At 47.2% G+C, this 25,978-nt stretch overlaps 2 protein-coding genes across 5 annotated transcripts; both read left to right on the forward strand.

Moving 5' to 3' along the window:
- The first annotated feature begins 659 nt into the window (after window positions 1-659).
- On the forward strand, window positions 660-14,423 carry ZNF530 (zinc finger protein 530). 2 transcript variants are annotated; one of them, XR_004180244.1, is made up of 4 exons: window positions 660-1,034; window positions 5,506-5,635; window positions 7,260-9,401; window positions 14,204-14,423. XR_004180244.1 is itself a non-coding variant. In XM_021931495.2 (3 exons), exons 1-3 carry the CDS (start codon window positions 1,005-1,007, stop codon window positions 8,894-8,896), a joined length of 1,797 nt encoding a protein of 598 aa, XP_021787187.2. In that variant the 5' UTR covers window positions 660-1,004; the 3' UTR covers window positions 8,897-9,842. The 2 variants fall into 2 exon arrangements, 1 of the variants encoding a protein (XP_021787187.2); XM_021931495.2 differs by lacking the exon at window positions 14,204-14,423 and having other exon boundaries at window positions 7,260-9,842.
- Window positions 14,424-15,589: 1,166 nt separating this feature from the next.
- Window positions 15,590-24,319, forward strand: ZNF134 (zinc finger protein 134). Of its 3 annotated transcripts, none has more exons than XM_021931502.2 (3): window positions 15,590-16,180; window positions 21,295-21,389; window positions 22,360-24,319. In XM_021931502.2, exons 2-3 carry the CDS (start codon window positions 21,350-21,352, stop codon window positions 23,601-23,603), a joined length of 1,284 nt encoding a protein of 427 aa, XP_021787194.2. In that variant the 5' UTR covers window positions 15,590-16,180; window positions 21,295-21,349; the 3' UTR covers window positions 23,604-24,319. The 3 variants fall into 3 exon arrangements, with proteins under 3 accessions (XP_021787194.2, XP_021787195.2, XP_009193728.3); XM_021931503.2 differs by lacking the exon at window positions 15,590-16,180 and adding an exon at window positions 16,277-16,295; XM_009195464.4 differs by lacking the exon at window positions 15,590-16,180 and adding an exon at window positions 17,390-21,183.
- The last annotated feature ends 1,659 nt before the right edge of the window (window positions 24,320-25,978 follow it).

Consider the following 25,978-nt stretch of genomic DNA (forward strand, 5'->3'; position numbering starts at 1 on the left):
AGGTGTCCCTAACCTTTATTCTGGCATTCTGGTGTCCCCTTTGCACAAGTGCTCTGACTGTGAACACTACAGACACTGTTCTACTTTAAAATGACATATGCTAAGTGGCTCTTCTGTTTAGAAAGTTGCTACAATCCTAAAAGAAGCATATCTAAGAATATGCAGGAAGAAATATTATATGAATAAAACACTGTTCCTTACAGGGTTAGACACACTTACTGATTACACAGGCAGGAGAGGCATTTTCTGTGAGAACCAGAGACAGAATTCCACTTTCGTCCACCTGCTTTGGTGCGATCTAACGGATGTTTTATCATTCCTGTCGTGGCTCTATGTAACCTCTATTTCCCTCATTCCTTACTGAGCATAATGAAACTCACAAAGCTGACTCTAACGTTCTACTCTGCATAAATGTGTGGAGAAAGAAGGTAATGTTTACTAGGTTCTCACCATGGATAGAGGCATTTTGTATCTGAATGACTCTCACTACCTAGGTGACTAGTTGTACACACCACTCTCCAAAAATCTCTGTATGGTACCTTAAAAAAGCAGCGAAGCTCCTCCCTGGTCCAAGGAGGCTGGAGACACCACCTCTCAGGCTTCCCCTGCACTTTTCTCCATAGCACGGGGCCATTCCTCCCTGAGGTCCAGGGGAAGAGCAACCTCTGCTAGCCCAGGAAGCGGTGAGAACTACATTACCCAGAGGCCCGTGCGCCAGGCACTTGGCGTGGAGCCAATGCGTCCCAGGGGAGGGACTTTTCCGCTCTGCCCAACTTGTCTGGGCGGGACTTCCGGCGTCCTCCCAGTGGCGGGCACTTTGGCTTGTGTCAGTTCCATCCGCGGGTGCCGGATCTGGACCGAGGTGCTGACAGCGAGAAGGCGCGAGGAGAGTGGTTTTCCCAGCTGCACAGCCGGGGCCTGACGGTCGCCGGCGGTGGTGATTGCTTTGCTCGTGTCCCCGCCCGGATCGTCCACCGCTCCCGGCCCGCTGTGCCCAGAGTCCGATGGCGGCGGCAATGAGGGCCCCGTCCCTGGTGAGCGCTGCGTCCTCCCGGCCTCCTTCGCCCTCCCCACCCGAAACTGAGGGGCGCGTGAAGGGTTTTCTGCAGCCGGACCGCATTGTCCAGCACAGTGAGGCTGTGGTGCTGGGTCTCGTTTCTGGTAGCGTAGCAGGGAGCGGGAGAGCGACGGCTTGGAGCTGCGCCTGAGCCAGGAGGCTGGGGAGACCCAGGCCGGCCTCACGCGTGCAGGGAGCAGAGGGTGGGGCAGCGCCACGCTGCATTGGCCCCACTGAGTTTCGCCAGCACACTGAGGGCCACAGCGCGTAGGACAGAAGAGAGGCACGGCCCCAGTCACGCTTCTAAAAGTTTCACAAAAGCTGTTCAGAGGAACTCACTGGAAGGGCAGTGATGATAGCAGGAGTGGAGGGACCTAGTCTTTTTACGAGGTCACAAAGCTGATAAAAGTCAGCACCAAGGACTGACACCCAGATATAAAGCAGTCATCCCAGGACACCTGGCTCTGGTGTTACACATTGGAACCAGAAGCCCATGGAGCCGCAATGTGGTCACCTGCCTCTCAGAACATGTCTCTTCCCACAGATTGCCACTAATACTTATAGGTCTGTAAGAAGAACTTACAGACACTACAAGGGTGAGTGGAGGAAATCCAGAACCTCACTGATTCCAGCAACGGGATCTCTGGGACTGGGACTTTGGTGACCTGGGATTCTTTACTTACCGCTTTTCCAGGCTTTGAGCCTAGGGACTCTGAACAAAATATGCCCAGGGTGGGTATTCTATGAGGTGGTACCTATTGCTGGCAAATAATAGAATGAATGTGGAAGTTCGTCCCAGAGATAAGTACAGGTGTTTGGAGCTGCTTGGAGTGGGGCTGAGCTGGTTAAGAGAACCTCAAGTCTCATTTCCTTCTCATGGGAACAGAGAGCAGAGGTACAGGAGCTAGAAACTAAATGACTGTATCGGATGTCTTTGTTCTGGAGATGATGGCAGCAACGAAGATTTGGAGCAGAAGAGGGAAGTGATCTTCCCCAGGCCTCATGAGGCTCCTGTGGCTGAGCACAGACAACAGACTGTGGGTTTAAGGGAGTTGGTAGCAATACCAAAGAGGAAAGAGGAGACTAATGCAATAGTCCAGGCGAGTGTAGATGATGTGGGCCAGAGTAGTGGCCACAGTGTGGTAGAAATGGTTGAATTTTGGATTGTAAGTCGGCTCTGATTTTCTGGTATTGGGACTGAGAGATAAGAAGGGATGATTCAAGGCTTTTTGGGTTTAGCAGCTGGAAGCATAGAAGCTCCATCTACTGGGAGAGCCAAGTAGATAGTAGGATTATTTTTCACTCAGGATATCAGGATTGTGTTTTGTCCATGTTAAAAATATGAAATGTTTTAGAGAATAAGTAAGTAGCTGTATCAAGTGGCTAGGTGGACACACAGGTCTTGGACTCTGAGGAGGGGTGCAGGATAGAAACTTCTACAAAGAGTGGAGGATAGTATTGAACTAGGATGGAGCCCTATGTCTGTTAGGCCATTTGCATTACTATAAAAAAATACCTAAGGCTGGGTAGTTTATAAAGAAACAAGGTTTATTACAGCTTATAGTTCTGCAGGCTGTACAGGAAGCTTAGTGCTAGTGTCCACTTCTGGTGAGAGCCTCAGGAAGCTTCCATTCATTGCAGAAGGCAAAAAGGGAGCCAGCAAGACAGAAGGGAGGCACCAGTGTTTTTTTAGCGACCAGGTCTCATGTGAACTTATTACTGTGGGGAGGATACTATGCCATTCATGAGGGATCCACCTCCATGACCCAGATAACCTCCCACTAGACCCCATTTCCAACATTGGGGATCACATTTCCAGGTGAGATTTGAAGGGGACAAATATCCAGGCTATATCAGTGTCTTACCTTGGGTTGATAATGAAATAGCCTATATTGGTGGCTTAAACAGCAAAAATGTGTTTCTCACAGTTCTTCAGGCTAGGAAATTCTGCATCAGGGTGCCTATAGATTCACTTATTTGTGATGGGCTGCTTCCTGGCTTGCAGTGGCTGCCTTCTTGCTTTGTCCTCACATGGCCTTTCCTGGGAGGGAGTATGTGAAGAAAGCAAGGAATCTCTTTCTATTCTTACAAAAGCATTAATTCCATCATGAGGGCTCTTTTGACCTGATCTAAATCTAATTACCACCCAAAGATTCCATCTCCAAATACTATCACACTATATTATGCTTCATTGTGTTAGTGCTTCAACATAAGCATTTTGTGGGTGGGCATGGGGCAGAAACTTGAGCCCGTAACATCATAGATCCCATTTAGTAGTGGGATTTCGGGTCATGATGATAGTATTAATAGCAGGCCCAGGAAAGGGAGGCGTGGGAGCCACAAGAGGGTGCCATACTTGGGTATCTGGATGGATGTTGTGGAAATCACAAGCACAGGTTATAGAGGGAAGTGGGCCTAGGAATAATATAGAGAGAGGATACCAGGCAGGTGGCTAGGTTTATGAAGGATGAGTGAACATAAGATGGATGTGGAGGCTGCAGTAGTCCGTTTTCATGCTACTGATAAAGACATACCTGATACTGGGAAGAAAAAGAGGTTTAATGGACTTACAGTTCCACGTGGCTGGGGAGGCCTCACAATCATGTGGAAAGCAAGGAGGAGCAAGTCACATCTTACATGGATGGCAGCAGGCAAAAAGAGAGTTTGTGCAGGGGAACTCCTCTTTTTAAAACCATCAGTTCTTTTTTTTTTTTTTTTTTGAGATGAAGTCTTGCTCTGCTCCCAGGCTAGAGGACAGTGGTGAGATCTCAGCTCCCTACAGCCTCCACCTCCTGGACTCAAGGGATTCTCCTGTCTCAGCCTCCCAAGTAGCTGGGATTACAGGTGTGCGCCACCACACCTAGCTAATTTTCATATTTTTAGTAGAGACAGGGTTTCGCCACATTGGCCAGGCTGGTCTCAAACTCCTGACCTCAAGTGATCCGCCTGCCTTGGCCTCCCAAAGTTCTGGGATTAGAGGCGTGAGCCACTGCGACCGGCCTTAAAACCATCAGTTCTCGTGAGAGTTATTCACTATTGCGAGGACAGCACAAGAAAGACCCACCCCCAGGCCGGGCGCGGTGGCTCAAGCCTGTAATCCTAGCACTTTGGGAGGCCGAGACGGGCGGATCACGAGGTCAGAAGATCGAGACCATCCTGGCTAACACGGTGAAACCCCGTCTCTACTAAAAAATACAAAAAACTAGCCGGGCAAGGTGGCGGGCGCCTGTAGTCCCAGCTACTCGGGAGGCTGAGGCAGGAGAATGGCGTAAACCCAGGAGGCGGAGCTTGCAGTGAGCTGAGATCCGGCCACTGCACTCCAGCCCGGGCGACAGAGCCAGACTCCGTCTCAAAAAAAAAAAAAAAAAAAGAAAGACCCACCCCCATGATTCAGTTACCTCCTACTGGATCCCTCCCATGACACATAGGAATTGTGGGAGTTACAATTCAAGATGAGATTTGGGTGGAGACACAGCCAAACCATATTAGAGACCTAGTGGGATTTCAGACAAGAGGAGGCTGAAGCCAGACCTCATGCTTTACTGCTCTATGGCCTCACCAGGATCTTATGACTGCTCCTCTGCCTACGGAGTTTCATGCAGGCTGGTGGATAAGTTTAGGGGCAGAAGTAGTCATCTGGGAGCATCACTTAACCTTGGGTGGAGGGCCACTGGAATGAAGGGTAGCAAGAGAGGAAGGCAGTTACTGTTTAGTGCAATACAAGTTGGAAAGGGCCATGTGTATCTGACATATGTATGTGGTGCTGGGTAGCTGAGGTTGATGAAAGGAATAGACTCAGGTAGGGAGGGCTTCAGAGCAGGATATGGGGCTACCTGTGGCAGTAGGGACCATCAGAGGTCTGGGTAGTCCTGGAACTTGTTTGAATTTGCAAGCTCTTTCTAGATGTCTTGTGCTGAGTAACATATAGGAAGGCAGGAGAGATGCCTGTGTTGTGGGATCGGGATGGAAGTGGCTGAGGGAGTGAGTTGGGTGAGAGAGGTGTGGTGGAAAGAGTGATGCACATATGAAGAGGGAGTGTGAGCTTTTGTTTCATGAGTCTGGACATTGAGGACATGAGAGCGAAATGTGAACCCAGACCTTCAGTTGTGTTTGGGAGCCATGGTCTGAGGGATTCCAGGAGAATTTATAGACATGAGAATGTGGTTTCTGTCTGTCCACCTGCCTGTTGTTGCTGTGGGAGAACACAGTGACCAATGGGACCATGAGGAGAGAGTGGGCATCAGTGGCATCAGGGCCTGTTGTATTTCCTGAGATGGGGAGGAGGGTGAGCCAGGGATGGACGTGGGGGGAATCAACGTGTGGGGGATGGACATATTCTCTGAGGTGGGGAGATGGGGAGGAGGGTGAGCCAGGGATGGACGTGTGGGGGAATCAACTTGGGGTCCTAGGAAAGATGCTGATCATGGAATGAACTGTCACCATCATAGCAGGGTTTTGTAGCCTTTGAGGATGTGGCCATTCACTTCTCCCAGGAGGAGTGGGAGCTCCTTGATGAGACGCAGAGGCTCCTGTACCACGATGTGATGCTAGAGAACTTTGCAGTTATGGCATCCCTAGGTAAGGCCCTCCTATTCCTCCCAGTGTCTTTTGTGGGTCTCTCCTTTTCCCCTGTCCCTGAGGCAGCTCTGTCCTTTCTTCAGTTAGACCCTGAGCTCTACAGACCTTCCCACTTTCTTGGCGTATGTATTCTGGGGGACATCACCAAGCAAGGCACTCTCCAGACTATCCTAACACCTATTGCCTCTAGGCATGCTGTGAAGGGTCTGGGAGACAGGATCTTTCTTTCAACCTAAAGGATTTGTCCTTGCCTTCTCCATGACAGGATGGCTTTGTCCACTTCTAGGATGCTGTTTGTTCCGTGTTCTGCCTTTTGCTTCTAACTAAAATCTCAAGCTGCCTGTTTCAATAATTGCAGGCATCATGATGGTAACTACTAATTGGTCCATAGGCTTTTCATAAAGATCCACCTAAAAGATTTTCTTGTAACATTATTTTTCACTGCTGTAGTTTGTCATGTGCTGAGTTGCTCTGTGCCAGTGCTGGCTGTGCACCTCTCTGGTCTACCCTTTAGGGCTTGCATCTTACAGGCCCGGTATAGTTGCACAACTGGGATTGGGGGATGGCTCTGGTTGCTTTATGGGGTGCAAATGGCAAGATACTCTCAGAGGAGTCCTGGCCCTGATGAGTGACAACTAAGAGAGGGCAAGACGCTAGGGCTGTTTCTAATCACGCCATAAACCTGTCCTGAGTTCTCAGTGATTGGGTGCCAATTCCATAGGACATACATCATGTCTATCTTTTTTTCCTTTTCTTTTCTTTCTTTTTTTTTTTTTTTTTGAGACAGAGTCTCACTCTGTTTCCCAGGGTGGAGTGCAGTGGTGTTATCTCTGCTCACTGCAAGCTCCGCCTCCCGAGTTCACGCCATTCTCCTGCCTCAGCCCCCCCGAGTAACTGGGACTACAGGCACCCGCCACCACGCCTGGCTATTTTTTTGTATTTTCAGTAAAGACAGGGTTTCACCATGTTAGCTGGGGTTTCACCATGTTAGCCAGGATGATCTAGATCTCCTGACCTCGTGGTCCGCCCACCTCAGCCTCCCAAAGTGCTGGGATTACAGGCATGAGCCACCGCGCCTGGCCTTTTTTTTTCTTTTCTACACATGTTCTGATTTTTATTTCATCCATGACTTCCAGCCCTTAGCTGCTCCCAATTTCTGGCCTCCATGTATTACCTGTTCCTTCCCAGTGCAACTTCTGAGTGTTCTCTAACACTGACCCACATGTATTATGTTGTCAGATGTGCACATGTTTTTAAATAGTCCTTCCACACCTAGTATTCAGTTCCCGTGGGTTTCTCCTGGGCCTGGACACCAATAATCTGTACAGTATACTGAAGTCCTCTCTTCTCATCAGGGGAGGAGGTCCTGATAAAAGCTTCTGGAAGAATAGTGAGTCAGAGACCCTACCTCTTCTCTCTGAGTTGTGCCCCAACTTTGTGTCCTTCATCTCATAAGGCCTCCCTTGTTTTCTGTGACTTGTAGAGCCCTTTTTCCCCAAATTGCCACCAGCTCTCGTATCCTAAGAACATTTTCTTAGACTCATTCTTTGTCTGACACACATTTTTGATGTAACTTCTCACACCATAGTGAACCTGCATTTTCTCAGCATTTCTCTTCTTTCAGGTTGTTGGTGTGGAGCAGAAGATGAGGGGGCACCTTCTGCAGAGAGCATTTCTGTGGCAGAACTGTCACAGGGCAGGACTCCCAAGGCAGATACATCCACTGATAAGAGTCACCCCTGTGAGATTTGTACCCCAGTCCTGAGAGACATTTTACAAATGATTGAGCTCAAAGCCTCACCCTGTGGACAGAAATTGTACTTGGGTGGGGCATCAGATTTCTGGATGAATTCAAACCTTCACCAGCTCCAGAAGCTTGATAATGGAGAGAAGCTCTTTGAAATGGATGGGGACCAGGCCTCATTTATGATGAACTACAGGTTCCATGTGTCAAGAAAACCCTTCATGTTTGGGGAAGTTGGGAGGGACTTTTCAGCCACCTCAGGACTTCTCCAGCTTCAGGTGACTCCCAGCAGTGAGAGACCACACAGCAGGATTCGACACTTCAGAATTCCCACTGGACAAAAGCCTCTCAAATACACTGAATCCAGGAAATCTTTTAGAGAAAACTCTGTATTCATTCAACACCAAAGAGCTGACTCTGGAGAAAGGCCTTACGAGTGCATTGAATGTGGGAAATCCTTCAGTCAAAGTTCTGGCTTTCTTCGACACAGGAAAGCACACAATAGAACAAGCACTCATGAATGTAGTGAATGTGGGAAGTCATTTAGTCGCAAAAGTCACCTAACTCAACACCAAAGAGTTCACACTGGAGAAAGGCCTTATGACTGCAGTGAATGTGGCAAATCCTTTCGCCAGATATCTGTCCTTATTCAACATCAACGAGTTCACACTGGAGAAAGGCCTTATGAGTGCAGTGAGTGTGGGAAATCTTTTAGCCACAGCACTAACCTCTATCGTCACAGGAGTGCCCACACTAGCACAAGGCCTTACGAGTGCAGTGAATGTGGAAAATCCTTTAGCCATAGCACTAACCTCTTTCGACACTGGAGAGTTCACACTGGAGCAAGGCCTTATGAGTGTAGTGAATGTGGGAAATCATTTAGTTGCAATATCTACCTCATTCACCACCAAAGATTTCACACTGGAGAAAGGCCTTATGTGTGCAGTGAATGTGGGAAATCATTTGGCCAGAAATCTGTCCTCATTCAACACCAAAGAGTTCACACTGGAGAAAGGCCTTATGAGTGCAGTGAATGTGGGAAAGATTTTAGCCAAAGCTCTGGCCTCTTTCGACACAGAAGAGCTCACACTAAAACAAAGCCTTATGAGTGCAGTGAATGTGAAAAATCATTTAGTTGCAAAACTGACCTCATTCGGCACCAGACAGTTCACACTGGAGAAAGACCTTATGAGTGCAGTGTATGTGGGAAATCTTTTATCCGAAAAACCCACCTCATTCGACACCAGACCGTTCACACTAATGAAAGGCCTTATGAGTGCAATGAATGTGGGAAATCCTATAGCCAAAGCTCTGCCCTCCTTCAGCATAGGAGAGTTCACACTGGAGAAAGGCCTTATGAGTGCAGCGAATGTGGGAAATCTTTTACCCGCAAAAATCACCTCATTCAACACAAGAGAGTTCACACTGGAGAAAGGCCTTATGAATGCAGTGAATGTGGGAAATCCTTTAGCCAAAGCTCTGGCCTCTTAAGACACAGAAGAGTTCATGTGCAGTGAATGTGGGAAATTATTTTGTCACTTTTTTTTTTTGAGATGGAATTTCGCTCTTGTCACCCTGGCTGGAGTACAATGGTGCAATCTGGGCTCACTGCAACCCCCGCCTCCTGGGATCAGGTGATTCTCCTGCCACAGCCTCCTGAGTACCTGAGATTACAGGCACCTGCCGCCATGCCCAGCTAATTTTTGTATTTTTAGTAGAAACAAGGTTTCACCATGTTGGTCGGGCTGGTCTTGAACTCCTGACCTCAGGTGATCCACATGCTTCGGCCTCCCAAAGTGCTGGGATTACGTAAGCCACCATGCCCAGCTTGTGTTGTCACATTTAACACAAGATTTCCCAAAGAAGAAAGACCTTATATATGCTGTGAATTTGTGTATTTTTTGTTTGTTTGTTTGTTTGTTTTAATTTGGTATGATGGTGCTGGAGGCTAGCCTTTGAGAAGAGCCTTCTCCTGATGTGACTCATGTATCCAAACATCTATGAATTCCCCATAAATTTGAGGTATGTGGGAAGCATGTGTAGCTATGTTGTACTCTCTAAACCTGCCCAGGGACCTTACCAGATTCATATCACTGCCAGTTTCTGTGGCTGAAGCCTTTTCATCTCTACCCCCTGGGAGACCCACAGAGTGTGCATCAGTCACCACCCTAGCATGCTCAGGGAGGCAGACTTCTTCCATTAGTTGGAGGAAAGTATGAGTAGTCTAAGCTCTTAGGGGGATTTCTCATTTCCTCCTCTGGCTACATAGTGCATGTAACTACCCCATTGTTGGCCCCAGGACCTGACCTGAATTCTGCTGGCAGCTTCCAGAGGACTGCCTTTTTTGAGGACATTGTTGATCTCAGGCAATGCTTGTGATGAAGCGTTTTTTAGCTTCTACCACGTACCAGGAACTGCCTGTTAACTGGCTTGTGCAATGATAAAGGCCTTTTGTTTAAGAACTTTTAATCTTGTAAGTTGTATTAACTGTGGAGTAGTTTGGAGACATAATAGGACTCTGTCAGCTTAAAAGGGTATATAACATTTGTGGGGATTCAAATTTTGTTTGCCTCAGATGGGACAGTATGCTGACAGAATATAGCTTTTGCTCCATTTTCGGCCTATTTTGCATTGCTACCAAGGCCTTCTAGGAGACACTGCAGGGCTTTCTGGTTCTGATTTTTGCCTGCATGTGGGCTCAGAGGTCATTCTGCAGAGGGGGCAGTTGTGACAACTTCCATTGTTTCTGGAGACAACACAAAGTTTTTCTTGTTGATTGAGGATATCACATAATGCCCTGCAATGTTTAGAATCCCTTAATGAGGTCTTGTGAAGGAGCTGTGTCCCTTGAAACACAAAATTCAGTGAGCTAGTGTCCCTAGGTATAAAACTATGGGGCTGGAGGGAAACGTAATTGGTAAAGAAATGCTGTGTTGAATACTAAGGAATGGAGGAGACTGCAGCAAATTACATGGACTGTTCCTCATATAAAGCTTCATCTGGCCGGGTGCAGTGGTTCACACCTTTAATCCTAGCACTTCGGGAGGCCGAGGTGGGTGGATCACGAGGTCAGGAGTTCAAGACCAGCCTGGCCAAGATGGTGAAACCCCATCTCTGCTAAAAATACAAAAATTAGCTGGGCACGATGGTGGGCGCCTGTAACCCCAGCTACTCGGGAGGCTGAGGCAGAGAATTGCTTGAACTTGGGAGGCAGAGGTTGCAGTAAGCCGAGATCGCACCACTGCACTCCAGCCTAGGCAGCAGAGCGAGACTCTGTCTCAAAAAAAAAAAAAAAAAAAAGATCCATTCAGGCCAGTCACAGTGGCTCACGCCTGTAATCCCCACACTTTGGGAAGCCATGGCATGCAGATCACTTGAGGTCAGGAGTCAGAGACCAGACTGGCCAACATGGTGAAACCCCATCTCTACTATAAATACAAAAATTAGCCAGGTGCAGTTGTGCATGTCTATACTCCCAGCTGTTCAGAAAGCTGACGCACCGAGAATAGCTTGAACCCAGAGGTGGAGGTTGCAGTGAGCTAAGACCATGCCACTGCACTCCAGCCTGGGTGATGGAGAGAGACTGTTTCAAACAAACAAACCAAAAAAAAAGACCGGGCGCGATGGCTCACACCTGTAATCCCAGCACTTTAGGAGGCCGAGGCGGGTGGATCACCTGAGGTCAGGAGTTTGAGACCAGCCTGGTCAACATGGCGAAACCCTGTCTCTACTAAAAGTAAAAAATTAGCTGGGTGTGGTGGTGGGCACCAGTAATCCCAGCTACTCAGGAGACTGAGGCAGGAGAATTTCTTGAACCTGGGAGGTGGAGGTTGCAGTGAGCCAAGATCACGCCATTGCACTTCAGCCTGGGCAACAATAGCGAAAACTCCGTCTCAAAAAAAAAAAAAAAAAATTATCCACAAATGTTCCAGTGACTATGACTGCAGGATCACTGTGTGCCTAAATCTCTAGAAATGTGTGTCTTGTAGCTCAAGTCATTATTAGAGACAACATGGGTTTTATGGATTCCTGTAGCCTCTCTGGCCTGTTTACTTCAAGGCCATTGCTACATAGACAATAAAAAAAGATGAAGTCAAGAGAAATTCAGTTGTCCTTGGTCTGGCTTTTGTCATCCAGTAGCAATCCTCTTAATGCTGGTGGAAATGGCCTTCATTGCTCACCTGTATTTCCCGCCACTGCCTCTACGTGGCCTGGGAGCTAGACGGTAGAGTCAATAGAGACTTAGTAAACCAGACTTTTTGAAGTGTCAACGACTGAGATTGTTAATTGCATCCATTAAAAAATATTATCAAGTTATAACTGATGTGGAATAAATTGTACATATTTAAAGTGTACAACTTAAGTTCTGACATAAGTGTAAACTCATGGAAGCATTGTTGTAATCATAAGAATGAGCATATCTCATCTGCATATTTTACTTTTGCTCTTTTATAATACATTCCAGAATATGCAGGCACCTTTTGACATTCCTTTACAATTGATTGACTTGAATTTTCTGGAATTTTATTTTAGACATTATAAAGCGTGTGTTTTTTTTTTTTTGTGTGTGTGGTTTTATTTATAAAACTTCTCCTTAGGTAAGGGCCTGAGGTTAACTTTGGGGGTGACAGATATGTCCAACACCATTGATAGGGCGATGATTTCAAAAGGGTATATACGTGTGTGTGTGTGTGTGTGTATCTCAAGACTTACTGTTACACTTTAAATATTTGTAGTATATTGCATGTTGATTACACCTCAATGAACCTATAAAAAGTTATTCCATTTAAAAATCTGGGCCTCCCACTTCTGTTGGAAACTGGACAACTTGACAGCCTGCAGTGTTTTGAAACAGCATGGATTGGGTGTCTTGTTTCCAGCATATGTCCCATGTTCCCCAACACTGTTCCTCAGGAAACAGGGAGGAACAGCTATTCCTCAGGGAAAAGGTGTTCCTCAGCACCTGCTGAGTGGCCATATTCCCTGAATGTCAGAAAAGTAACACGGTGACTGTTTTGGACAAAATTCTGAGCTTAAAACCTTGCCTGAATCAGTAGCCGCCAAATTCATTGTGCACATCTTATAATTTCCAAGAACATACATATTAAGTGAATATTTTTATAATTGTGAAGTGGTCTGTTCAGGGCCCTCATTCCTCAACCTTTTTTTTCAACCACCCTCTCATTAAGGAGGCATATGTATTAATCATGGTTTTTGTTTTTTGTATTATATGTCTTGACCTCTTAAAATTCTTGCTGGTTACAGAGAGACTTACCCTACCAGAGGCAGCTAATTTCTAAAAATAGTAAACAACTATCTTGGGAGCAAGGCAAGCCAACCACTCTCTTTATCTAACTCTTACTCACCAAACCAATACTTTCCCTGCACTAAATCATCCCAGCATTACTGCCAGTGAGTTTGCAGCAGTCCGCAGCAATTTTGGTCCTTGCCTCCTCAGAAGAAAAGTCAACCGAGGAGGCAGAGGTTGGTTTAAGGCAGAGGAAGAGACCAAGGCAAGTTTTTTTTTAGCAGGAGTGAGAATTTATTAAAATGTTTTAGAGTAGGAGTGAAAGGAATCAAAGTACACTTGAAAGAGGGCCAAGTGGATTACTTGAGAGGTCAAGGGCCCCACTTGATCCTTGGCTTGGGACTTTATACATTTGCTCATTTCCCAGGCTCCCTGTTCTCCTCCCTTGGGTAGGCTGTTGCTTGACTACTGCATGCACAGTGGTCTGCCAGCACTTGGGAGGGGCCGCATGCAGTAAACATGACTGTTTACTGAAGTCATACATATACTAATTTGGGGTGATTTTCCCTTACGAGTCAAGCACCCCCAGAGGAAGGTCAAATACCAGTCAAATTTTGCCATCTTGCCCCATTTTGTGCATGCTTGAAACCTTATCAGAGATTGCGGTTCACTGGCTCTGGGTGTCTTCTATCTGTTGGAAAACTCTTTTCCTTCCTGGTACCAATCATGGCCGCTTACCATCTCAGAGGGATAGTTTTATGCTCTCCTGTCCTTCACCCAATGAGAGCTAGACATCTCAGGGGTCCCTCTCTTGTTCTGTTTATTATCTCAGAGGAAAAGATTTATGGATTGCCCATCCTTAATGCCAAAATTGCCTGAAATTCCTGGGGTCCCTCTCTCCTGCCCTACTCATATCTACCTACTCTAACACCAGGGTCAGGGTATGAGGCCACTATAGAGACCACCCCTGTAAATCAAAGCCAACCAGAATTATTCAGACTAGCCAGTACTTAGCTGTTTGCTCTGATCTGCCTTCCCTTTCCCATGGAAAACACAATAAAGGATCTGGCCTAGGTGCTCCCCTAGCTCTTGCTTCTTCCTTTAGACTAAAACCTGTTCCTCCTGTGGCCTTGCATGGCGTACTGTACTTCTCATTTCTAGGGGAATTCTGAGTAACATTAAACTTTTGTTTCAGTGGCATTGAGCTCTCCATGTCCTTTTCCAATAAAGACCCATCCACAAATTGGCCTCTCTTGGCTATGTAATATTACATATCATTCCAGCACTTCTCAGTGCTTTCACCTCTTTTCTCCATTATGCCTGCCACATTATAACACTCCATATAATTTAGCACTTTTTCATATTTCCTCCTCTGTCTTTCTTGAGTATAGTGTAAGCTACTGGGGTCTGTCTCTTGTTTTGTAAATGTCCCATGCAGTTAAGATAGTGTCTGAAATACAGTAGGTGTTCCTTGAACATTTGTTAGAACTATGAATAAGCATAATACTACAGCATCCCTGTTCACATTAACATTCTGATAGCACTTTCTAAATGTTTTCTTTACTTCTCCCTCCAGGTATTACTGAGTGTTTTCAAGAATGAAAAGAGGCCTGGCATGGTGGCTCACATCTGTAATCCCAACTTTTTGGGAGGTTGAGGTGGGAGGATCCCTTGAGCCTAAGAGTTTGAGGCTGCAGCAAGCCATGATCATGCCACTACACTCCAGCCTGTGCAACACAGCAAGATCCTGTCTCCAAAATTAAATAAATAAAAAATATTACATTTTGGAGACTAAACCCTGCTTGTGGTCATAGTTCTAGCACAGCTGTGTGCTCAGCTTCATTTGCTCACTTCTCGGAATTCAATGTCTCCTGCTCAAATTTTGCTGTCATCTTAACCGTTTTCACCTATGACAGATATGTGTCTCCAGGTTCATTTCTTCATGTATCTGTGAATAACTACAGAATTATTAACTTTGAGTAATTTGGCCAGGCGCGGTGGCTAACGCCTGTAATCCCAGCACTTTGGGAGGCCGAGGCGGGTGGATCATGAGGTCAGGAGATCGAGACCATCCTGGCTAACATGGTGAAACCCCCGTCTTTACTAAAAATACAAAAAAGCCAGGCGTGGTGGCGGGTGCCTGTAGTCCCAGCTACTCGGGAAGCTGAGGCAGGAGAATGGCGTGAACCCGGGAGGCGAAGCTTGCAGTGAGCCGAGATCGTGCCCTGCACTCCATCCTGGGCGACACAGCGAGACTCTGTCTCAAAGAAAAAACAAAAAAACTTTGAATAAATAATTCGCAAATGTTTTTGTCTTTCTTTCCCCATACATTCCCTCTTCTTTCATTTTTTTAAACCATAAGTAAATCTCAATTCTCAATTCAGACACTGTCCGCGTAATTGCAGGTGAAATGAGAATCACCTCCCAGCCAAGAAATGTGATCCCAATTTTCCAAATCTTTGTTTCTGGTTTCAGACAACACCTTTGCAGCCCCTGTCTTGGCACATAAAAACATTTATAATGCTTCTTCTTTTCAGATAAGAAACATTCCCAAAAGGAAATAGATATATCTCAATTTTTGGGCTAGGAACTCTCATTTGGACAAAAGAGTATTGCTCCCTTGGTTGGACATTAGTGACCATACAGGCAGGAAAGGTGTCTTCCTTGACCACCTTCTTTTGCCTGTCTTCCTCCTCATGGTTCTCCCAGGTATTTCTTTTCTGAGGAAACCAGAGGAAGAGCTCTATATTAGTCCACTTGCCTCAGGGAGCTCCAGCATCCCTCCACAGCCACTGTCTGGAGACCATTCTTCCACTCCATGGCCCTGCCTGGGGACAATTCTCTGTTAACCCTGACCCAACCGAGGCTCACAAAACTGACTCAAAGCTTCCCTCTACAGTACACATATTTTTTTAAATGAAGGAAATTTGAGTGGACTCAGAGTGACATTGGATGTCGTGTGTCCATTTGGTGGTGTGACTTTCGGGAACATATGTAAGACTATATCCCAATATTTCGGGGATCCCTGAAGACTTCATTACACAAGACCTGGTTGAGGGTCCTTTAAGAGGAGCGAAGCCACGCTCTGCCCTCCGAGTCTCAAGGCATAATTTCTCAGCGCCCCTCGCAGTACCATTTGGTCTTTGCCCAGCGTGCAGGGGAGTCGCCACAGCCACGTGCACATGAGAACTACATTGCCCAGAAACCTCTGCGCTGCGCGTCGGCGGCACTCTTAGGGACGTTTCCCTGCGGACGGAAGCTCTCTGGGCGTGACTTCCGGCATCTTCCTCGCGGCGGACATCTTGTCGGCTCTTAGGTGGAACCATCGGAGCAAAAGCCCGGGGTTGCTGGGCAGTTCCGAGGTGACGGAAGCGGGAGGGTGCGGGAGGAGTGCTTGTTTGTCCTGCAGAGTGGCTCGCCAGCGAAGACCCCGCCTCCACCCCCGGGGACGAGCGACCGCGGTGCCAGGGTCCCGCGACCTGGGACACCCCTCGCGGCTCTGTGAGGTCTATGAACTATGATGGCGGCGGCCGCGGTGTTGAGTCCGGCGCAGGTGGGTGCTGCGTTCCCCAGACTTTCGCCCGCCCAGAATCCTGAAGTTCCGAATGAGGAGCGCCTGTCTGAGTCCCTGCTGCGCAGGCCCCAGTGTCCAGGGCAGCGGGGAGCTGGTGGGTGGGACCTCGTTTCTAAATCTGGCATGTAAGGTGGGGGCGAGTGTGACGGGCAGAGGGGCAGCCTGCGCACAGGCTTGGAGCTGGACTGAGCCCGTAGCAGTCGGGAGCGTGTGTGAGCGGTAGTCACGCCTGCAGTGTCGCGGGGAGAAGTTGGATCTTCATTGCGAGGACGATAGGAGCCATGGCGGGTTTTGAAGGGTGGAGGGAAGGGATTTGATAAAGGATTTTTAAAGTATTTCAATGTTTGCTGAGGAGGAAACAGACTAAAGTGAGGTAGAAACGATGAAGATGGAGGCAGAGCAGGGAGACCTTTGAGGAGGCCCCTGCAGCAATCTCCAGAAGTGTTGCCGTGGTAGCTGGGCCACAGCAGTGGCAGGAGGGATTTGGGTGAGGAAGTCGTGAGATTCTGGATAGATTTTTAAAGATGGAACCAACGGGGTTTCCTGCTGCATCAGATGTGGTGGTGAGTGAATGTAGGGAGGAGAGGGCTCTCCAGGGTTTTTTTTGGTCTGTTTTCCTTCGTGAACATGTGAAAGAATGGAAATTGGTAAGTCACAGCAGGGAGCACTTTTCAGGGGGATCAGGAATTGGGTTTTGGACTTGGTAAATCTAAGGTGTTCTGCGTTGGAGGTTCACATGGGTAGCTGAACATGCAGGTCTGGAGTTCTGGAGAGGGAGTTGTGTTAGAGACCTTCAATGCGTGAGGCATAAGAGTAAAGCCTGGGCCGGGCGCGGTGGCTCAAGCCTGTAATCCCAGCACTTTGGGAGGCCGAGGCGGGTGGATCAGGAGGTCAGGAGATCGAGACCATCCTGGCTAACACGGTGAAACCCCGTCTCTACTAAAATACAAAAAAAAAAACTAGTCGGGCGAGGGCGGGCGGGCTTGTAGTCCCAGCTACTCGAGGCTGAGGCAGGAGAATGGCGAACCCGGGAGGCGGAGCTTGCAGTGAGCTGAGATCCGCCACTGCACTCCAGCCTATGACAGAGCCAGACTGCCCCTCAAAAAAAAAAAAAAAAAAAAAAAAAGTAAAGCCTGTAGTGGATCAGGTTTAGAGGTTGGAATATTAAAGATATTATCTACGCGTGGCTCCTCTGGAAGTGAGAGGTAGGGTTAGGGTGGAAGGCCAGAGATGAAGGGGTGGACACTTAAGATTCCTTCCAGAAAGGAGGGGTCCTGGCATGTGAAAAGATTCTAGATGGTGGTGTTGGAAGTAAATGCTCGGTGCTGCAAAGTGAAACCAGCACTCAGGCAAAAGTTTTCTCAGCAAGGCATTTTACTTCTGCGTAAGTGTGCTGCCTGCGTTAATCAAGATCACAAGAGCACACTGAGCAAAGGAGGGAAGGGGGTTTTATCTCTAACCCGTAGTCCCTACCTTCCTCTGTGTCACTCCCCCATGGACTGGGGTCGAACCGCACAATCTAAGCTGACCCAATTGGGTATATTTTCCCAAATAAGGAAGAGGGAAGGGGAAGGTGAGTTACAGTGGTGGGACATGTGGGTTGTGTGGGACGTGTGGTTTTGGCGGGGGGAATGGGTGCAAAGTGAATAAAGGAACAGATGTGAATTAATGATTAGTGTTGACGGGAAGGTTGTTTACAGTAACTAGGGGCAAGGAGGCATGGAGAACAAGAAAATTAGGTTTGAGAACAAAGAACAAGAAAGTTAACGGTAAACCTTTGAAGAGAATTTTATTGTATCTTATAGTGTCAGCAAGAGGAGAGGGCTGTAGAGCATATGTAGCCTGGCCTGCACTGGAGACCAAGGTGAGGGATGCAGTAGATTTGACACCCTACAGGCTCAGCGTGCCTTCATGGGCGCTGCCTGTGGAGCAGTTCCATCCCCAACCAGTGCACTGGTGCCTCAGTTACCCAAACCCTCAGGTAAGCAGAATTGATGAACATCTCTAATGAAGGATCACTGCAGCTCCCCTTCAGAGGAATATGTATCAGGTAGGCTGGTTTAGTGCAAGGACTAGTGTAAGTACACAGAGACAGTTGCAAGTACACAGAAGTAGGGAGCTAAAAAATGCATATACAAAGGAAGATAAGTTTATACTAGCACTTAATGATTGGTCAAAATATTAATTTGCCTTGAAGTATGTTATTACAATGGAAAATCTTACCAAATTTTCTTAAAAACTTTTAAAGCAGGCAAAACAGACCTAATTTTTTAAAAACTCATCAGTTCATTTGCATGGATAGTAGTAGCTGTTTTAAAGGCACTTGAGATATACAGACAATCCTGATACAAACAATAGTCCTATGAGGTAGGTGCTATTTTTATCCCCACTTTTAAGGTGAGGACACTCAGACACTGGTCTTTGTTTATATTCACACAGCTGGTAGGAGCCAGCACTGAGATCTGAGTATCTGAAGTTAGAGAGGTAACCCAAAATCATTCCTGCCAAAGGGCAGGGTAGACAGAGCTTAGGGAAACAGTTCATTCCATGAGATCCCACTGTGGGAACCTGCCACTCCTAGCTTCCCTCTTCTTGTGAGGTTGCCATGGTGGCAGAAACTTGTGATTCCTACCTAGATGAGTGCAGATTGTCTCACGCCCTCACTTAGCCTGACACACCCCGATTATCTCAGCAACTCAGTATGAAGAATGATAGTGTTCTGGGACTCTTCAGTGTCCCTTCTACCTACTGTTTGAGGAGGTCCTGCAGTCACCCAAAGCTCTGTGTTGTAAATTCTGTTTTGGAGTTATGTGGAGTTTCCATTTCTGGCAAGCAGTGGGATGAAGTGTGGAACATTATCTCAGGCACAGGAACCAGCATGTGCATATACTTCACTTGAGGCTAAACTAGGAGTGTTTGGGGAACCTCAGGTCTCCATTATGTCTAGTGGGATCAGACAGCAGGGACAGGGTTCGGCCCAGAAATGGCAGCCTGAGGATCTGGGTTTCTTTACTGAGAGAATTGGGAGCCACTGCAGGTTGGGAGCTAGGAGGGAGTGATCTGACTTTGGTCTTAACTAACTTTCTCTGACTGTACAGTGAAGAAAAGACTGTGGGAGTGAGGATGAAGGAAGGAATACCACTGAGGAGCTTAATGCAACAGTTCAGATTGGACCACAGTGGTGGCTGTAGAGGTTGGAGATGTGGATGGATTCGGAATCATTTTTCTTAAAATGGGACCAACCAGATTTTCTGATGTGGAGGATGAGAAAGAAAAGGGGAGGGGTGAAGGATGACCCTGGATGTTTTCGTCTGAGAAGATATAAATATGCCATCAACTGAGGTGACAAAGTTGGTGGTAGGAGTACCTTTCAGAGGTAATATCAGTAGTGCAGTTTGGCTATGTGGAATCTACCGTGTTCCAAAGACACTTGCGTGGAGGTGTCAAGTAGACAGCTGGACACAGAGATCTGAAGTTCGGAGAAGGGATTCAGGTTGGAGCTATCCACAAGGTGGCTGCCCAGCATGTGGATCAGGATTGAGGCTTGCTACCAATTTAGAGAGAGAATCTTTAGGTCATGGTGACAGTGCCATCAGCACACTGTAAGGACAGGCACAGCAGGGTGGAGGTAGGGGCCATCTTAGAGGATAGAAGAGGGAAGGAAGTGTCCTTGGGAGGAAGGAGAATAATAGGGTCCCAGGCCAGGTGGCAAAGTGTTCCAGAGAGAGAGTGGGTGTGAGGTGAACTACTGTAGTAATAGAAGGGAGGTGACAGTGAGGCCAAAGCCGTGCTTATTCAGCTCTTTATGTGCTCCTCAGGCTTCCCTGGTGACCTTTGGTGGGACCTGTGGAGTTTCAGTCAAGCTAGTGAATTAGCCCAGAGACAGATTGGGACAGTAGGCAGAATCAGTGTGCTTGGGGTAGGTGCCCAGTGAGTGTGGGTTTTGAATGAGTTAAGTGTTGAGAAGAAGCCTGTGACTGACCTCAGTAGTACAGCAGCAAAGCAGAAAAGGGCTGAGTTTATCTGAGATCTGCACATGGTTCTGGATTGCTAATTGACCCGTGAAATAGAGCCAGGAGGGGGGGAGTTTAATAACTGGATTCAGGGCAACCCATGGCAGTGTGTCCATTGATCAGGACCAGATGTTATCCTGGATGCTTTATCCAAGCATTCTCTGGATGCTGTGTGCAGATTTGCATGTAGGGAAGCCGTGGAGGTCCCTGTGTTGTGGGTGTCATAGATGTAAAGGAGGTATGGCCAAAAGGGTGATGTGCACATGGAGATGGAGTGTAAATTATTGAGCCCAGAGCTTTGGTACTGAGGGTTTCTGAGACAGTGCTGAGCTCAGTCACACCAAGGCCTGTTATCTCATTTGAGTTAGATGTGACAAGGAGTCCCAGAGAGAGAGGCTGCTCTTAAGCTCAGTTGTCCATCTCACACAGGGCTGTGTGACCTTCAAAGATTTATTTGTGTACTTAGGAGGAATGGGAGCTGCTGGATGAGGCTCAGAGACTCTTCTATTATGAAATAATGGCTTCTGTGCTTTGCATTTATAGTCTCCCTGGGTGGGGCCCCAGTATCCCATTTTTCTGGACTGGGCCCTACTCTTCCTTTTTGCCCTAGGGGTTGCTCTTTCCTTTCCATAGCTAGAGCATGGGCACTGCTGTCTTCTGATTCCCTCACCTAGGTCCCCTGGGTGCCAAGGCTCAGCTAGATGCATTGCCTCCTCTCTTCCCTGTGTTCCTTAACTCCTGCTGCCCTGAAGCCTTGCCAGGAAGGGTTTGGGGGTCAGGAGTCCTAAGGTGACCCAGTGAATCCTGCTTGGCCTCTCCCTGGCCAGGTGACTGTCCACAATCATGACATCTCCGGACTCCGGGCTCTACCCGCTTCCTCTAATTGTAATTGCCTCGAGTCTGCCTGTGTCAAATTGTGGTCACCACTTGTGGAGCCCTTGCACTGTTCCTGCAGCACAATCTTCTGAGGTTCATTTTGTAGTATTTGTTTCCTTGCAGTTTTGCATGGGTGGGCTACTGTGGGCTAGTGCTTTCACACTCAGTCTGTTTCATCTTTCCCCTATGCTTTGTATCTTCCAGATCCTTTGTGGTTGCTGAATTGTAACGAGAGAGAACCCTGGGTGCCTGAGAGGGCATGACTCTAGTCACAGCAGGAGGGGCTTGGACAGGCCCTGGTGAGTGGGAGCTGAGGGATGCCATAACCTCAGGGCTGGGTTCCTGTAGTTCCAGAAACCTATGTTGTGCCCATCACAAGTGTCAAGGCTAGAGGCCCTAACTTAGTTCTACCTTTTTTTTTTTTTTTTTTTTTTTGAGACAGAGTCTCGCTCTGCCACCCAGGCTGGAGTGCAGTGGCGTGATCTTGGCTCACTGCAAGCTCCGCCTCCCGGGTTCATGCCATTCTCCTGCCTCAGCCTCCCGGGTAGCTGGGACTACAGGCGCCCGCCACCTCGCCCGGCTAGTTTTTTTGTATTTTTTAGTAGAGACGGGGTTTCACCGTGTCAGCCAGGATGGTCTCGATCTCCTGACCTCGTGATCCGCCCGTCTCGGCCTCCCAAAGTGCTGGGATTACAGGCTTGAGCCACCGCGCCCGGCCAGTTCTACCTTTTTATCCCCATTCTGTACACTCTTGTCATTTCTAATCTGACTTCTGACCCAGGGCTGTCTTCTCCCATTCTCTACCAGAGGGGCTCTCAGTAGAGCAATAGCTCTCTCTCTGCAGTGCTTTCCAATATTGGACTACACTTACACTGATGTATCATAAGATGTGTGCATATCCTTAAATAGTCCCTGAACACGTTACTTGTTTTTAATCACATTTTCCTGGGCCTGGACACACATTTCGGCATAGCACTCACCTGTCACCCACAGTCAGCCGAGGTCCTGCTAAGAGTTATTGCAGAGGATGAAGTTGGAGACCTTGTACTACACCCCATCCTCGTGTCTTTGTTTCTTGTGAGGCCATCTCCATTTTGTGACTTTTAGATTCCAGTACTGTACAGCAGCCTTTTCTTCAACCTGATCCTAGCTCTGTTCCACCAGGAAACTTAGGTACTCAGTCCTGGGTACAACAGACACACATTTGTGATGGAGTTGCCCCACCCACCAAAGTCAGCATGTACATCAATAGTATTTTTCTGCCTTCAGGTTGTTGGCATGGAGTGAAGGATGAAGAGTCATCTTCTGAACAGAGCATTTCTATAGCAGTGTCACATGTTAATACTTCCAAGGCAGGTTTGCCCACACAGACAGCTTACCCTTGTGACATATGTGGCCCCATCTTGAAAGATATTTTGCACCTGGATGAACACCAGGGTACACACCATGGACTGAAACTTCACACATGTGGGGCATGTGGGAGACAATTCTGGTTCAGGGCAAACCTTCATCAACACCAGAAGTGTTACAGTATAGAGAAACCCTTAAGAAGGGATGAAGGTGAGGCCTCGATTGTGAAGAACTGCACAGTTAGCAAAGAACCTCACCCATCAGAGAAACCCTTTACGTGTAAGGAGGAGCAGAAGAACTTCCAGGCTACTTTGGGTGGCTGCCAACAAAGGGCCATCCGCAGTAAGAGGAAGACACACAGGAGCACTGAGAGTGGGGATGCATTTCACGGTGAACAAATGCATTACAAGTGCAGTGAATGTGGGAAAGCTTTCAGCCGCAAAGACACACTTGTCCAGCACCAGAGAATTCATAGTGGAGAGAAGCCTTACGAGTGCAGTGAATGTGGGAAAGCCTTCAGCCGCAAAGCTACACTTGTCCAGCATCAGAGAATTCATACTGGAGAAAGGCCTTACGAATGCAGCGAATGTGGAAAAACCTTCAGTCGAAAAGACAACCTTACTCAGCACAAGAGAATCCACACTGGAGAAATGCCTTATAAGTGCAATGAATGTGGGAAATATTTTAGCCATCACTCCAATCTAATTGTACACCAGAGAGTTCACAATGGAGCAAGGCCTTATAAGTGCAGTGATTGTGGGAAAGTATTCAGACACAAATCTACACTTGTTCAGCATGAGAGTATTCACACTGGAGAAAATCCTTACGATTGCAGTGATTGTGGGAAATCCTTTGGCCACAAATACACCCTCATTAAACATCAGAGAATTCACACTGAGTCAAAGCCTTTTGAGTGCATTGAATGCGGGAAATTCTTTAGTCGAAGTTCTGACTTTATTGCACACCAGAGGGTTCACACTGGTGAAAGGCCTTTTGTGTGCAGTAAATGTGGGAAAGACTTTATCAGAACCTCCCACCTTGTTCGACACCAAAGAGTTCACACTGGAGAAAGGCCATATGAGTGCAGTGAATGTGGGAAGGCCTACAGCTTAAGCTCCCACCTCAATCGGCACCAGAAAGTTCACACTGCAGGCAGGCTTTAGGAGTGCTTTGAATACAACAGGACTCATCAATCAGATGTTGAATTTCATATATCTGAACATTGACACAAAGGAGATTCCTTATGGTGCCAGGTATGTAGGAAGCTTCGAGGGATATGTTGCACTTTCTGACCTGCTCAGGTTTTTTGCCAGAGTTTTGTCGCTGTCAATGCCTGTGGCCGAAACCATCTTAACTCTACCAGCTTAGATACCCCAGCATTGGGGAACGCAGGGTTTTGTATTCTCCAGTCCCTGGAGAAAATCATGAGATGCCTGAGTTCATTGGGGGTCCTCATTCCGTTCTGTATGACAGGTATAGGTATGGACATGATCCATCTTTAGCCACGAGGGTCTGAGCTGTATCTGCTGGTGGCTTATACAGAAGGTTTACTTTCTTCATGGATATTCTTGGTCTCACATACTTGTATTGAGTTTTTCCAGCCTCCGAGTCACCTGGCCTGGGAAAGTACTTGCCTCATGTTGCTCTGGTTTGTGATAATAAAGGCTTTACAATTTAAGCCACTTTTAATCTTGGGGGTTCTTACTGTCTGGAGTGGATTGAAAACAGACTCTGCCAAACTGAAGACAGCCTTTGTGGGGCACCTCCAGCTTTGCCTCAAATGGGACAGTGGGTTGAGGGAGAACAGTTCTTAGTTCAGTTTTGATGTTAACTTCCATAGCTGACAAAGCTTGTTAAGTAAGAATTCAGATCTTGTGTAGACCTGATTTGTCTGGATTATTTGAGAGCCCATATTTCACCTTGAGGAGGGTGCCGCTGCTGTGACAGCCTGCAGTGTTTTGAAACAGCATGGATTGAGTGTCTTGTTTCCAGTATATGTCCCTTGTTCCCCAACACTGTTGAGGGAAAGCTGTTCCTCAGGACCTGCCGGGTGGCCATATTCCCTGAAGGCCTGAATCTGGTACACAGGCCACTGTTGGTAAGATCTAAAACATCCAGTAGGGAAACAAAATTGATAAATATTGGGTGTGGATAATTGGGATTGGGGAGATTGCGGCGAACTAGAGGGGAAGTACACATTGTAAAAACACATCCACAGACAGTCCAGGCACTGAGGCTGGATGGGATCAGGTATCCAGAAATCTCAGGATCTCCAGGGCCGTGTTACTGTTAGGTCAAGATCACTGGTGCAGCAACGAATGTAGTTTTCCTAGATTCCTCTGCCTCCCTGGGCTCTTTACCTAATGTCTTTGCTGCACAGGCAGTAACCCTGGGAGTAAAGAGGTGTGGTGGTCCAAAGAAGTAGCTTTTGTGACCAGCTGGGGTTTCTGGTGACTCTGTTGGCAATGGTCCTCATTGTTTGCCAGTTTTTCTTACTACTGAGGAAGAGATTGTCTTCCCAAGGTATTTGGAGTGATAAGAGTCACCGTAGTGATGTAGAGTCACTCTTAATGATGTCCAGTTGTCCAATTTCCAATAGAAGTGGGACACCCAGATTTTTTAAAGGGATAACTTTTTATAGGTTCACTGAGGTGTAATCAACATGCAATATATTGCACGTATTTAAAGTGTACCAGTAAGTCTTGATACACACACACACACTTGAAACTATCACCCTATCAGTGGTGTCGGACAGATCTGTCACCCCAAAGTTAACCTCAGGCCCTTAACCTTTATCTCAGTGCTCTCCTTCCCCCAAAATCCCTAGGCAACCATTGAGTAGTTTTCACTATAGGTAAATTTGTCTTTTCTAGAATTTTATGTAAGTCTGTCTATAAAGTGTTAATTTTGTTTGTTGTCTTCATGCAACAGAATTTGAAATTTGTCCATGGTATGTATGAATAGCCCATTTTAAAATTACTGAGTCATATTCTGTATGGATATACCACAGTTTATCCATTTATCTTGATTGGTGTCTGCACTCCACACCCCATTTTTAAATACTAAAAAGCTGCTGCAAATATTGATGCATGAGTCTTTATATGAACACTCAGCTGAGAACATTTTTTTTTTTTTTTTTTTGAGATGGAGTCTCGCTCTGTCGCCCAGGCTGGAGTGCAGTGGCCGAATCTCAGCTCACTGCAAGCTCCACCTCCCGGGTTTACGCCGTTCTCCTGCCTCAGCCTCCTGAGTAGCTGGGACTATAGGTGCCTGCCACCTCGCCCGGCTATTTTTTTGTATTTTTTAGTAGAGACGGGGTTTCACCGTGTTAGCCAGGATGGTCTCGATCTCCTGACCTCGTGATCCTCCCGTCTCGGCCTCCCAAAGTGCTGGGATTACAGGCTTGAGCCACCGCGCCCGGCCAGCTGAGAACATTTTTAAGCAGAGGTTTTGAAGGTGTGGCCATGTTTCTTACTGATTATAGTAAAATATATTGGAAAAGAGATACATACAGGGAAGAATTGTGAAACAGAAAAGA

This window comes from Papio anubis, chromosome 20, assembly GCF_008728515.1.
Source record: "Papio anubis isolate 15944 chromosome 20, Panubis1.0, whole genome shotgun sequence".
Classification (NCBI taxonomy): domain Eukaryota; kingdom Metazoa; phylum Chordata; class Mammalia; order Primates; family Cercopithecidae; genus Papio; species Papio anubis.

Bases quoted from the DNA above. Each gene is read 5' to 3' on its own strand.
- ZNF134 (XM_021931502.2), top strand. From the start codon at position 21,350: ATGACTCTAGTCACAGCAGGAGGGGCTTGGACAGGCCCTG. The intron at 21,390-22,359 runs GTGAGTGGGAGC...TTCTGCCTTCAG, and splicing joins AGGGGCTTGGACAGGCCCTG to GTTGTTGGCATGGAGTGAAG.
- ZNF530 (XM_021931495.2), top strand. From the start codon at position 1,005: ATGGCGGCGGCAATGAGGGCCCCGTCCCTG. The intron at 1,035-5,505 runs GTGAGCGCTGCG...TCACCATCATAG, and splicing joins CAATGAGGGCCCCGTCCCTG to CAGGGTTTTGTAGCCTTTGA. The intron at 5,636-7,259 runs GTAAGGCCCTCC...CTCTTCTTTCAG, and splicing joins TGCAGTTATGGCATCCCTAG to GTTGTTGGTGTGGAGCAGAA.